General features: G+C 39.1%; 1 protein-coding gene across 2 annotated transcripts in view; it reads right to left on the bottom strand.

Annotated features, from left to right (window-relative positions):
* The window catches only part of SNTG1 (syntrophin gamma 1), a 3,232,656-nt gene that overhangs the window by 1,105,313 nt on the left and 2,114,715 nt on the right, over positions 1-12,628 (bottom strand). For both annotated transcript variants that reach the window (XM_069218895.1, XM_069218893.1), the window contains one exon: positions 110-240. In XM_069218895.1, coding sequence (XP_069074996.1) covers positions 110-240 — 131 coding nt within the window. The remainder of the gene's footprint in view (positions 1-109; positions 241-12,628) is intronic.

Genomic DNA, 12,628 nt, shown 5'->3' with positions numbered 1-12,628 from the left:
ATGGCGCAAGCCGGTGCTAATTGTTTTGATGCAAAACTGCATTAGCGCAGTATAAATATGCCCCTAACTATTTTATGGAATTAAGTTAATCATATATGAATAACTTTACCTGCACATGTCTGTTCCTGGTTGATACTGTGACAGACGAGAATGAAGGAGTGGGATTAATCGGAGATCACACCACCTCTTCTCCCACCTCAGACCTGGTGATGCTGGCCACGAAGAACAAGAGAGCGTGTCCTGCAAACATTGATACCGAACGGTTAGCAAAAATATGTTCATGCAATCCCTTTTGAACATCTGGTATTTAACATTATTGTCATTCCGATTATAAATGTGTACATTTATTACTTATTTAAAACTGTCTATCAATCTATCTATCCATCCATCTATCTCTAGATAGATAGATAGATAGATAGATAGATAGATAGATAGATAGATAGATAGATAGATAGATTGATAGATAGGTTGATGCATAGCTATATAGCCAATGGTATTTTATACTTCAAAGCAGTGGGGTCACAATGCATTTACTTTTCAAGCCTGAATGTATCCAACAGAATTTCAAATGTCAATTCATGTGTGACTGGTTGTAGCCGAATAGCAAAAAAACTAAGAGCAAATATAAAAGTTCACATCCTTATTGCTTATAAACCAATGAATGTGCTTTTTAAAATGCCAAGAAGCAATTTAGGAAGGGATTCAGTGATATTACTTTTTTAGTGCAACAATTTTCTTTCTCATTTTCCCAAACAATATTCTAATAAGGGTTTCTTCAGCTTTTTACGGACTCATATGAATCTTGTTTATTCCTTCAATGACGAGGACAAAGGAAAAATAATGTAGATTGCAATTAAAACTAGAACAAAGTGATCTGGTGTCACGTGGCTGGAAAAAAGAGTCATATCTAATACCCATCGTCAAAGTGTGTCAGTAGTTTCCATACTCAGGTATCTGAAATTATAAAATAGCTTTGAGTTTCTTGATGATATTTCTTCATTAACAACACATTTGCTTAATGAAATTCCACCTGCTTGATGTGCAGTATAATGCATGTTTTTGCGGTTTGTCAAAAGAATTTGTAATGCAAATTCAGTTTGAAAAATAATGCACATTTTCCAAGGTCTAAGCTCGTGTTTCGTTTACCAAAATTATTCAGAACACAATCTTTATCAAAAGTCATACCTTTTGATTTTAGAGGAAGCATTGGTGGACGGATCTCAATTTGTATTTTAACTTTTAAAATAGATGTATGTATACACGTCATAATATTTAGAGAGTGGCAAACACAATGCTTTGATACTGGGACCACTTTTTCTGCTTGTAGTTGGCTCTCTGAAGAATGTCATTGAATACATAAAAAGACAACTTCCAGCTCCATCGAGGTGTAGGAAGTCGCAGGAGGTAGCAACAAGTGGATGAATCCTTAAATGTTCCACAACTGACGTATTAAACATGTCTCTGCACCAGTTGTACAAAACAAATATCAAGTTCAAGGACACAGGTGTTCTGAACTTAAAGATCTAAAAATTCAATTGCTTTTGACAAGGATCTGTGCCTCATACCCTTTGTCAGAATTGTGAAAAAAGTTAATTTCCTGTGAATGTAACATGGTGTCCCACTGGTTAGTGCTGCTTCCTCTCAATCTCACTTTGGTCTTTGGCGTGCAATTGTGGTGAGTGAAACGTAGTTCGCCTCATAGTTGGCATGGACAAGGTACAGAGCAACAGATCAGCTATAAAAGCCTTTCTTTGGCTCCGAAACCAAAGAAAGCAAAGTATATATTTATTACAGTCTGGAGTGTACTTGAAACCACATATAGATGCCCCCCATCATAATTTTCCAAGAACCTTCAACTCTGGGAGCCCACCAATCAAAGATGGTAGATCCCACCCACAAAGGTAATTTGAATAACGTTGGTAAGAATGTCAGTATTTTTAAACTTCAATGAACGAACACTAAAGATACATTTCCAAACATTTTGTAGCAGCCTGAAAACATATAAAATGTACTGCCCCTACAGGCTGAAAGAACCTTGTTCCAAGTGCCAGATATAAACATGTTATACACTACTACACATGGCCTTTCTTGCCCTGAAAACAAAATGTTGTCATTGGCAGACAAAAACGTTGATGAAGTTTTAGAAGAAGAAGGATTTCACAGTGACATTGCTAGTGACATTCAAATCACATGGATGATACATTGCACTGCCAATTCAGTCCTTCGACCTTAGGAGGTTATTACATTGGGTAACAGAATATTTGACCTGTAAGACGTTTTTATAGCTGGTTATATTAAATGACAACAACTGCTATGGAGAGTCGTATTTTCAGAAACTGTTCTCTTATGCAATGGGTTACAGTCCTGACCGCAGAGGTAAACAGGTTTTATTGAGGATAATCTTTATTCACCTTTGGTAGTGGGGCCTGACTGACAAGCCAAATATCGGAAAAGGTGGGTTTAAGCTGAGAGTTTAACGCAGTCAGTTTCAGATCAATACAATAAAACATAAAAAATTCAACCAGATAAAAAAAAAAACATTTTTGCATTTTAAGATACGAGTGCAAGGAATTCACTAGGAAAGATTTTGCACTGTGTTCATGCATGTTACCACAAATGGTGCAATATTTCACCTAGGTAAATTCTCAACCAGGGGCATGTCGAGGGCATTTCAGGACAGGCATATGTTTGAAAGGCTGTGAACACGCAGAATAGCTCAGGACTGGAGTTATTCATAAACCTCTCATTGAGCTGGGAGTACAGGTTTAAACTGAACGATAGAAGTAAATTTCATTTTTAGCATAAGAATGGAAAGTAAACCCCACCCTCAGAACATGGCACGGGAGGAGTAGGGGTTTGTCCATAAGAATAAATACTTTGCCAGTGGAGAATAATAAGATACAAGGACAAAAAGAAATACAAATGAACAAATTAGAGGGTATTTCGGCATCCATAATTGGAAACAACAAACAATTACACAGGCAGAACTCATTTGTATAGACATAACTATGAATTCATAATTATGTATGCTGGATTAGCTATGAGAATAGGTGATAGTTGCAGGTGTCTTGGAGTATTTTGGGAAATATTTGTCAATTCCTAAAACTCATAATTTTTCAAATGTTCGATGCAGTAAACAAGAAACGCAGATTTACAACTGAATCACACTTCGAATTTCCAAAGCAAGATCAAAATGTCACTGATGAAAAGACATATCCAGCATGTAACAACGAAATCGATGAAAGTCAATCAAAATGTTAAAAAATGATGAGGAAGTTAAATAATGTGAATTTGGGAAAATTATTAGTATAAACTATTGGTAACAAATCATCCCTGTGTAACTGCATCTTCGAACAGTACTTAATAAATACATCTCTCTTCTCTACAGTAAAGTATGAAAACAAAAACAGATAAAAATGTAAAAAGAAAGAAAAACAAAAACATGGGGCATTGTTTATGGTAAAATGTCATAACCTAATCTTAATCACTGGGAACCAATCAAATTCAAAAATATGCAAAAGGAAAAATAAGAGCATAAATATTTTAAACTGCTCTGGGTACAACAAAACAATCGTGAAATAGTAATAATTGAAGCAGATGAAAACTAATCGTAAAAGTATCATCTTCAACACTGTGGGTATACTTTATGGATGACAACTCCCTAATGAAAAAGCACAGAATAATAAAACGGTTAATATTAAATCAAAATGCAAAAATAAGCAAAATAATTACAAAATAAGAGCAAGACTTCCTTAAATTTGACCAAAACTATGCACAATAGGTTGATTTGAGTATTCACAGTCTGTTAAAAAGTGGGGTTTTGTCTCTCTGAACGATGCTATTTTGTGACTTAAATAATTTACTAAAGTCAGAATCTTTGCTTGGGACAAATCTGAAAGTTGTATCCATTTTGGGTTCTATACCGCTGGATGGGCCCAGGAGAGGGTCTGCCTTAACTAAAAAGACTCAGACTAGAAACTATGAACAAATTTAAAAGCCTGCCATGATTAGACTCCAGAAACTCATTCACAATTTGCAGACAGTCTCAGTCATTCTGAAAAACGCCTTTATAGTGTAAGCATTTCCTCTTCCTCTCATATTCATAAAAATGCACTATTGACCTATTATCAATGTTGTCCAGAGTGTCCGGTTTTTCTCGATGCATTCCTGAAGACTCCTTCTCACTTCCAAGCAGCTCATTCACAGGGGCTTGCATTTAGAAATGAAATTGCTAGCAAGTGGACCTGGAGCACCATACACACATTGCACGCAAATTGCCAGTTGTGGTCCTTTGACAACCAGAACTGCAGACCCATAGCACTAATCATAATGCATTAACAGCAGTTTCCAGGAAAATGCAGGAGTTTTGATATCATCTGCAGAATTGTTCAGTTAATTATAAACATCTAGCATAAAGATTCCAAGTAGTTTAATGTTGAAATTTAAAATACTGTTCACATCTGTCCAGTAGCTAGGCGTACAAGTTTATGGTGATTTCGATATGGAGATTTCTGGTTTTGATTTCATGTCTGAAGATGGACACTTCTCAAGTAAAAGGTTAAGTCCTTAATGGGTCCTCTCTCTGAGTCTAGTCTTTGCAAATAAAAGTTTTCGAACTTCTGAAGGTCAGAATGATTTCCATGGGACACATCAATTTAGGTAAACTAATTTTACTAGTTCCATAAGAGATATACTTATTCTATTAAATTGCAACCTGAAAGAAAAACAATTGGATCTGAAATTTAGCAATACATTTAAAAATGAAAAAAATATTTAGTTTGTTTGTTAGTATATGAACACCTGTGAATTTTGGACCTCAGCATTTGAGTAAGAAATCAATAGCCACCTTCACTGCTGGAAGGTAAGGGTTTCACTTAATTCTTTTTGATACTCCTGACACTGTGGCACCCTGATAAGGTAGTCTGTGGTCTACTGAATCACAAAAGCATAACTGAGATAAATACCCTATTCTGCGTCCTTTTCCCATAAGCATTTATCTTTTTACAGTTTGTTAACAAGACAGTTTGTATACCTTTAATTGATAGCTTCACATTGTATCGTCCAAACATGCCCTGACACAGCTAGAGCTGCATTTCAGTGAAGGGCGTGCCATTTTATGCAGATCTTGTAGTGGTTGGGTCTTTTCAGGAGATCTGAACTATAGAATGGAGATTTGTAGCAAAGCAAGTGGAGTCTCTCCCAGATAAAAACCAAGCCAATTCATTATTGTTCAGACTCCAAATAGTTGGCATCTGTCTAAATCAGTGGTAAAGCTTATTCTGACCACTGTGACAGTTTTCATTCAAGCTTTTCTATTTCCATCATTTACTAATATGGCTGTAATATTTCTATTCTGTCTCCATTTTCAAACTCATCTATCTCCTTCATCGAAAGTGTGAAGTCTAAAGACATGCATAGAACTTTTTTGATCACGTATGATTACTCTCTATGATGACATGTTATTTTTGCTTACATATGATCAATATGATAAACTATATATTTGTTCCCATATTTATTTAGATGCGCTGATGCATTAGTGTCTACAAGTTCTATATTTGTTTTCATAATATAAGATAACATCAGCAATTAGATATTATAAAAACTCAGGTACCACACCATGGTCACAGAAGGATCCTTCTAGGACTATCTTGCCAGAGTTCATGCCGGTTTGCAGCATTAATCAGCCTTAGTCGGAGGTGACATCCGGGACAGTGAGAATAATTGGCCGTCAGCCTGCCGCTATCTATTTTCCACCACTGAACAAGATGTGATAGAGAATACCTGACTCACTATTTCATAATAAAAACATAGGTATGCTGTGTGATCCATCCTGAGAAACTCAAGCACAAGCTTGCTATTTACTGATTTAACTAAAATTAGCAGGGTGCTTAGAAAAAGGATGTTAAGTGCTCAATAACCAAGTTAGAGATGTTCTTTCTGTTTTTGCTGACCATGACCTGCTTTTCTGCATTATTTGTGCATTCTGGGTGGTTACATTCATATTTTATGCAGTAGATTAGGAGTAGAATCAATATTTATTTAAAATACATGTCCTGTTTCTCACTGCTTTTTGTAGTGTTTTATATATTTACAAAAGAGGTTTTGGACTGTCCCTGAACTGACCATGTGGGACCGATTGATAAAAGTAAACACTTTAAGCACAGTTTTGTCCGATGGGTTTTTATAAATTCAAATTGCTGCATTCACTGAGTCTGGTGAGTAGAAATCTGACCCCTGTGGCTCCTGGGGGGGGGGGACATCATATTTTGCTGACTGCATTGAAAACGATAATATACAAGTAACCTATGAGGATCACTACACCTATTCTCCTATTCTTCCCAGAGCATCCTGACAAACCCAATTGCACACTCCAATTCTATACACTTTTTTTTGTAATTATTTTCAATAATCTTAAACTACCATAAGAAAATACATGTTAAGATGAAGTGAACTGGTCAAAATAAAGAAAAACGCCATCACAAAACCAGCATGGTCTACTGGATCCTGGGAGAGGCCCACTAGTTGACTGCTGAAGTAGCTCAGTATTCTGAGCACCTGTGAGTTGATCAGTTTTTTGCCTGTATGCAATGGAACAAATATGCAGATATTTGATATATTTATAACTTCATATTGTGCTGCAGGGGCCTGGGGGCTAATGACGCATTTCAAGTGCATCATGGGGTTTAGCAGCATGCTGATGTTCAAAGCTTAAGAGGTGAAACTAAGGGAACTGGGAAAAAGTGGATTGCGTTATGAAAGGGAATACACGCTGATGAAGCTAGAAAATACAATTATCTGTTTATCATGCATTCAAAGTGCATTCTCCTGTCTATCGATGGAACAGCATGCAAAAAAATTACCGGCCTCTTGCTTCAATCTTTTAAGAATGCTCAGAAATGTTTTCAAATCTCTCCCCTTCCTTGCCAAAAGACTTATTATTCAAGCCCTCATGTTATCCGGTCTAGACTATGGGAATGTTCTGTTCCTGAGCTCTCCCATCTGTGTATTAAGGAGACTGCAGATATTGCCGAATGCGGCAACCCAGCTACTTATGGCCATCCCCAGAACTGCATCGGCCAAACCAGCCTTAGTCTCCCTTCATTGGCTTCCCATCCAGCAAAGGATTGATTTTAAAGCTTTGTGTATGGTGCATCGAGCTATTCATGACAGGGGACCTTCTCTTATCAAGCGTATGATCACAACCTACACTCCCCAGAGATCCCTTAGATCTTCATCTGCTGCTCTAATTAACACCTGCTGTGTTAAAAAAACAAGATGGGGAGGTAGGTCCTTCACATTCAGAGCAGCTAATCTAAGGAACTCCCTTCCCTTGTCACTTTGAATGGACAATTCTGAACTCTCTTTTCGAGGTAAATTGAAGACTCTACTCTTTCCATCATAAATTTCCACTGTGACACCTTCGTCCTCTTTCAGGACTGGGAGGCCTTAGGGTAGCCATGTGCTTTATAAATCTATTAAACTAAACTAAACTAAACAAACTAAGGGCAGTCCAGCCATCCAGCGTCAAACAGCAGTCAGAAAGAATGACATACGTGATTGAAGGAGGAGTGAGATGGTTGAAAATGTGAAACATATTTGGGTGTCATATGGTTATAGATTGTAGAAGAAAACATAAAAGGGTCCGATGTCAAGGAGAGCTTGTGTAGAGAGATGAAATGAGAAGGCCACAGACTGAGCCTAATAGGATGCTTACAAATATTGGTTAGAGTCCTGGGCTACCAATCAGAGTGCTAGAACAAGACCCACTTATTGGCTGAACCAGCAATGCCTTATGTGTTCAAAGAGGCAAGTAAAGAACGTTGCTCACTGGTGTCAAACGTGAGAAAGATCAATGTGTATGGGGGTAATCGTAATGAGCTGAGGTGGTGAAGTTTGAAAAATGTGTAGGGGTGGTTTCAGTTGCGTCTTAAGAAGAAAGGTAGCTGGGATACTGGATGAAAGTTAGAAGGAGAGAAACAGGCTTTCTTATTGGTAAAGGCAGGACTACTCCAGATTCGATGCATGATATGAGGAAGTGACTCAATAGAGAATGTATTGAGAGAAAAGAACTGAAGGACAGATCAAGAGGCTTGTTAATCTGTGGGCTCAATGAAACAGATGCATACATTACGGATTTGCAGATTTGATTATTGCAATGAGGTCTTTAGGCGATGTTCACTAACATTCAAACTAAGATTCAAACCTTTTTCAGGAGGAGAAAACAAAACCCTCAGTTAAGGACTCATTAATGACTGACTGAAAAATAAGAGTGAATTTCTCGGATAAGGCTATACATGCTATCCGTTGGTATTATCTGCAAGACATTCCCATAGAAAAGGGAAGAAAGCTGAGCTTTCGAGATATTACAGAATAAAAAAAAAACATTGAATTAATCATCGAGCACAACAACTTCACTATCAAGGATATACGTTGTCTACAGATCACTGAAATGGGCAACATTGAATTGCTCTAGAATTCGCATGGTATTTTATGGAGGCCCAAAACGAACACTTACTAATACTAAAAAGAGCAAAAGAGCAGAAAATGATAATGTACATTCATTCCATAGGTGATGCAGATACGTTTCTTGTAGATTTCGATACTTTCTACTACTGTTTTTTCACTTGCATGGTTCCTTCAATGTGCTTTATCATTTGGTGACATTGAGGGCCCTCTCTAACTACACGATAACATACTCTGTAAAACTATCTCTCAGAAATCATCTTGTGAGCTGCACTTACAACTTTTTACTGCTCTAGCGAAATATGGAACACACTACTCACAATTCTATGTTGGTGCTTATTAACAAGTAACCTTTTCCCTTGAGTACTCGAAACAGTGCAAGGTATTTCTTTCTGAAAGTCGGTGATGCACGTGATCTTTAGCCTTCTTTTATGCAATTTCTATAGCTACACCTTAGTCAAAGACACATATGAAAGCAGAAATGTTAAGATCTCTCGAGGATTTTAATATATGTCTTGTGTCCCAAAACCATTTATGCAGATTGCATGCCAAACACTTTAACCATGGGGAGAGGCAAATCGATTTTAATTTAGATGTTAAACTGAGAGAGACTGCAAAGGTGGTACAGGTTGTTTTGGAGGAGAGTGTTACCTCTGGTCAAGTGAAAGATGCATAGCACGTTATAGCTAGACATTTATGGTGATGCTGAACATCTTTCATGTATTCTATTATCCTGTATTTCTGTGACAAAATAGACTGTCAACATTAATGGCCCTTTAATAACAAATCCAATAGGATATTTGCTAGGGAAGTTCACAGTTGACATCCTAATTATTTTCTCAAAGTATTCGTTTAGATAGCTACTGGATTATTATAAGGAAGGTATATTCATTAATAGATTTAAACATCAATATGTAATTTAGAGTTAAAGAACTATGGATTTGCCAACAAAATTGTAAGTGAAAATAATTGTTTTTTAGATACTTCCAGAAGCTTTTTGTGCACTTACAGACCCTTTATGCGATTCTTAGAGTTCTAAAAATTAGGTGTTTCTGCAATATATGATTTTTAAATTGCAATTACTTATTGAATGTGTGATTTATATCTATTAATTCATATATCATATGCTTTTCTAAACCATCAACATAAAATAAATCCATTAAAAAAACACTTTCTTCTCTGGTAGTGTCCGAGGGGAAGGTGTAGTTGTCGTTGGGGAGTTGCCAGATTAATTCATAGCGATGATTTCTACTCTCAGATTTAGGGCCTCATTACGAGGCTATCAGTCTACAGGACCGCCGCTGCTGTGGCAGTCTGACTGCCACATAAAGATCCTGGGGGTCAATAAGCCGGGGTTCCACCAGCACTGCCGGGATCAGTGATCCCAATGGCCTGGCAGTGGCAGAGATTATAGTCCACCAGGGCATCTCTGCATGCAGAGCTGACCTACGGATTATGACCTTGTTCTTCGCCAGCCTTTTCATGGCAGTTTCACAGGGGGCATGGACTTGGCATGGCAGTGTGGGGGTCTCCTTGCCCAGCACTGTTGCAATGTTCCCTGTCTGCTGTGCTATGCAGACAGGGAACATTGCTCGGTGCTGGTGCACCTGCAGACTGCAGCATTGCCGCCGGCTCGATTATGAATGGGAGACAATGTTGTAGCCTGTTTCCTGCTAGGCCAGCCTAGTGGGAAACTCCTAATAGGTCCACTGGGTTTGTCCCCACTATGGTGCTGGCCACCCTGTTGGGCAAACTCATAATGAGGGCCTTAGTCTTTTTTATGGAAGTCAAAAATCTCCAGCAAGTCAAAGCTGCAGGCTGTTGCCACTGAGGGCTCCATGAGGCTGGATATTCCTTCTACAAGGAGCTACTGAACAGGATTTAATAGTGCAGAGGAAGAACGTAGAGAAGACTATAGCAAACTCAGACTGACTGGCACTGCACCTTTAGCAGATTGCCAAGAAGGTAGGTCCTGGTCACCTTTCAGGTCTCAGTTCAATATTTGGATACACGTTTTCTGAGTCCCAAGTTTTGGATTTAGTTATCTGGGCATTTTGAGTGCCACTTCGAGTGGTACAAGGCTGGTGGGGCGACTAACTCAGGTGGGGTCCATGTGTGGCATCAAGATGACTGGAATCTTTTTTGCCCCTCAGGCTCTGATTAGGATTCCAGTTAACTTCCCCTTGAAGTCATTGTGGAAGTCCTGAGTCAAGCAGCAAAACAGGTCTCAAGGAGCAAGGTAGCTCTCTGAGGGTATAGAACAGGCTTCAGGCAGTAGGGTAGTCCTTTTGGTCCAGCAGGCTTACTGTCTGCCAGTGCTCCACAGGTCCAGAAATTGTATACCTGGTGTCAGCTTCGAAGTTGAAGAAACGTCTGTAGTCATAGTCTCTTCTCCACCCCCTTAAAAGATGTGTCTGGAATTTCCTGCCTCCCTGCCCTGATAACAGAATATCTTTGGAACAAAAGGCTTGTTAAAATGTCTTTGTGTGTGGACTGAGGCAGCTGCTTTGAAGCACAAGCGGGGCTGTGCACAGCTCCACCACCCATCCTGCCAACACCCAGTTTCCCTAATGTGTGGCCTATGAATGATATATATGCATTAGAAAGGAAGTTTTAGGCTTAGCAAAAAAGGTTTATTTTGCCAAGTCAAATTGACAGCTTCAAACTGCACACAGACTGCAATGGCAGTCATAATATATGTTGTAAGGGGCTACTTAAGTGGGTTGCACAATAAGTGCTGCAGGTCCACCAGTAGCATCTAATTTAAGAGCCCTTTCCAATACAACAACATTGGGTTACCTTATTACATTTAATAAGTGATACCTTACAATTTGGAGCAGGAAGGAATGTTGAGCTTGATGTTTAAAGAATTGCAATTTAAAAATATATTTAATAGTAAAGTCACAATTGAAGTCACAATTCTGAAAATATCACTTTTAGAAATTTGGCATTTTCTTGTCCTAACTACTTGGTGCCTGTATCCTGGGTCACATCACTAGGTGTGACTTGCAGTTGGTTATTGTATATTCCACTCAAGCAATAAGACAAAGGGGGATAGGTGTTGGCAGGATGGGACATTCCTGTTGGGATGAGGGGCAGGAGCTGTCTCCTACCACATTTGCACATCACAAAGACCGTGTCTCTGCAGACTCAAAAAGGGTTCACAATAGTCTATTATGCCCTCAGACAAGCTGGCAGAGAAGAAGGAAGGTCCAGACGCCTCTGTAGAGGAAGGAATCATCAACCTTGTCGCACTTCGAAGATAGCATCAAGGGTAAATAGTGGACCCTCAGACTCAACTCCTCTGATCACCTCTGAATCTGTGGAATCTGCCAAGAAGAAGGACTGCCCAGCTGTGAAGTCTGCCCTGCTGACCTGCTTGCTGACCAAGGACTGCATTTCTTCCCAAAGCCTGCTGTTGCTCATCCAGCACTATTCTGCTGTTGTGGGCTGACCTGCTGAATCCAGCCTGACTGCGTGGACTCAGGACTCCAAGGATGCCCCAGGGGTCATTTGGCTGTTCAAGCTACAGGGACAAAACAGGCTCCTTTGACATTGATGAAACTCCATGCATCTCTGTACAGCTCCTCACCAACATCTGACCAGTGAGATTGAGCTTGTCCTCAATGACATATCTCAGCAAACGTCCTCACAAGCCTCAACTGTACAGGGACCTTGTCATCTCAGACGTACACCAAACTATTGCCCGTAACCTCATTGTGATTAAAGGGGGCAACATCTGTGAAATCATGTCCCTGTTTTGACAGCCTCCACCCATAAAACTCAAAACCAGGGATACAGAGTGCCGGAGAATAATGTGTGGAGACCTCCAAGTATGAAGTCACCCCTATAAAAATATTCACCAGTGTGAATGTCATGCAATACTGTCTTCTGTTAGTTCTATGTTATGGCAGCTGTTAGAAATAGGGTCTTTGGTTGGCGGTCATGTTACCCCATGTCCAAGCAAGGACCCTCACTCTAGTCAGGGTAAAGGAGAATCACCCTCAGCTCACCCCGCTCTCCCTCTTGGTAGCTTGGCACGAGCAGGCAGGCTTAACTTCAGAGTGCTAGGTGTAAAGAATTTGTACCCACAAACATAGTAATTCAATGCAAACACTACAAAAGGACCCACACAGGTTTAGAAAAATAGAAACAACAAAAATCC

This window comes from Pleurodeles waltl, chromosome 2_2 (assembly GCF_031143425.1).
Source record: "Pleurodeles waltl isolate 20211129_DDA chromosome 2_2, aPleWal1.hap1.20221129, whole genome shotgun sequence".
NCBI classification, from domain to species: domain Eukaryota; kingdom Metazoa; phylum Chordata; class Amphibia; order Caudata; family Salamandridae; genus Pleurodeles; species Pleurodeles waltl.
The sequence above is the reverse complement of the archived record's forward strand: the minus strand, read 5'-3'. Positions and strand labels throughout refer to the sequence as shown.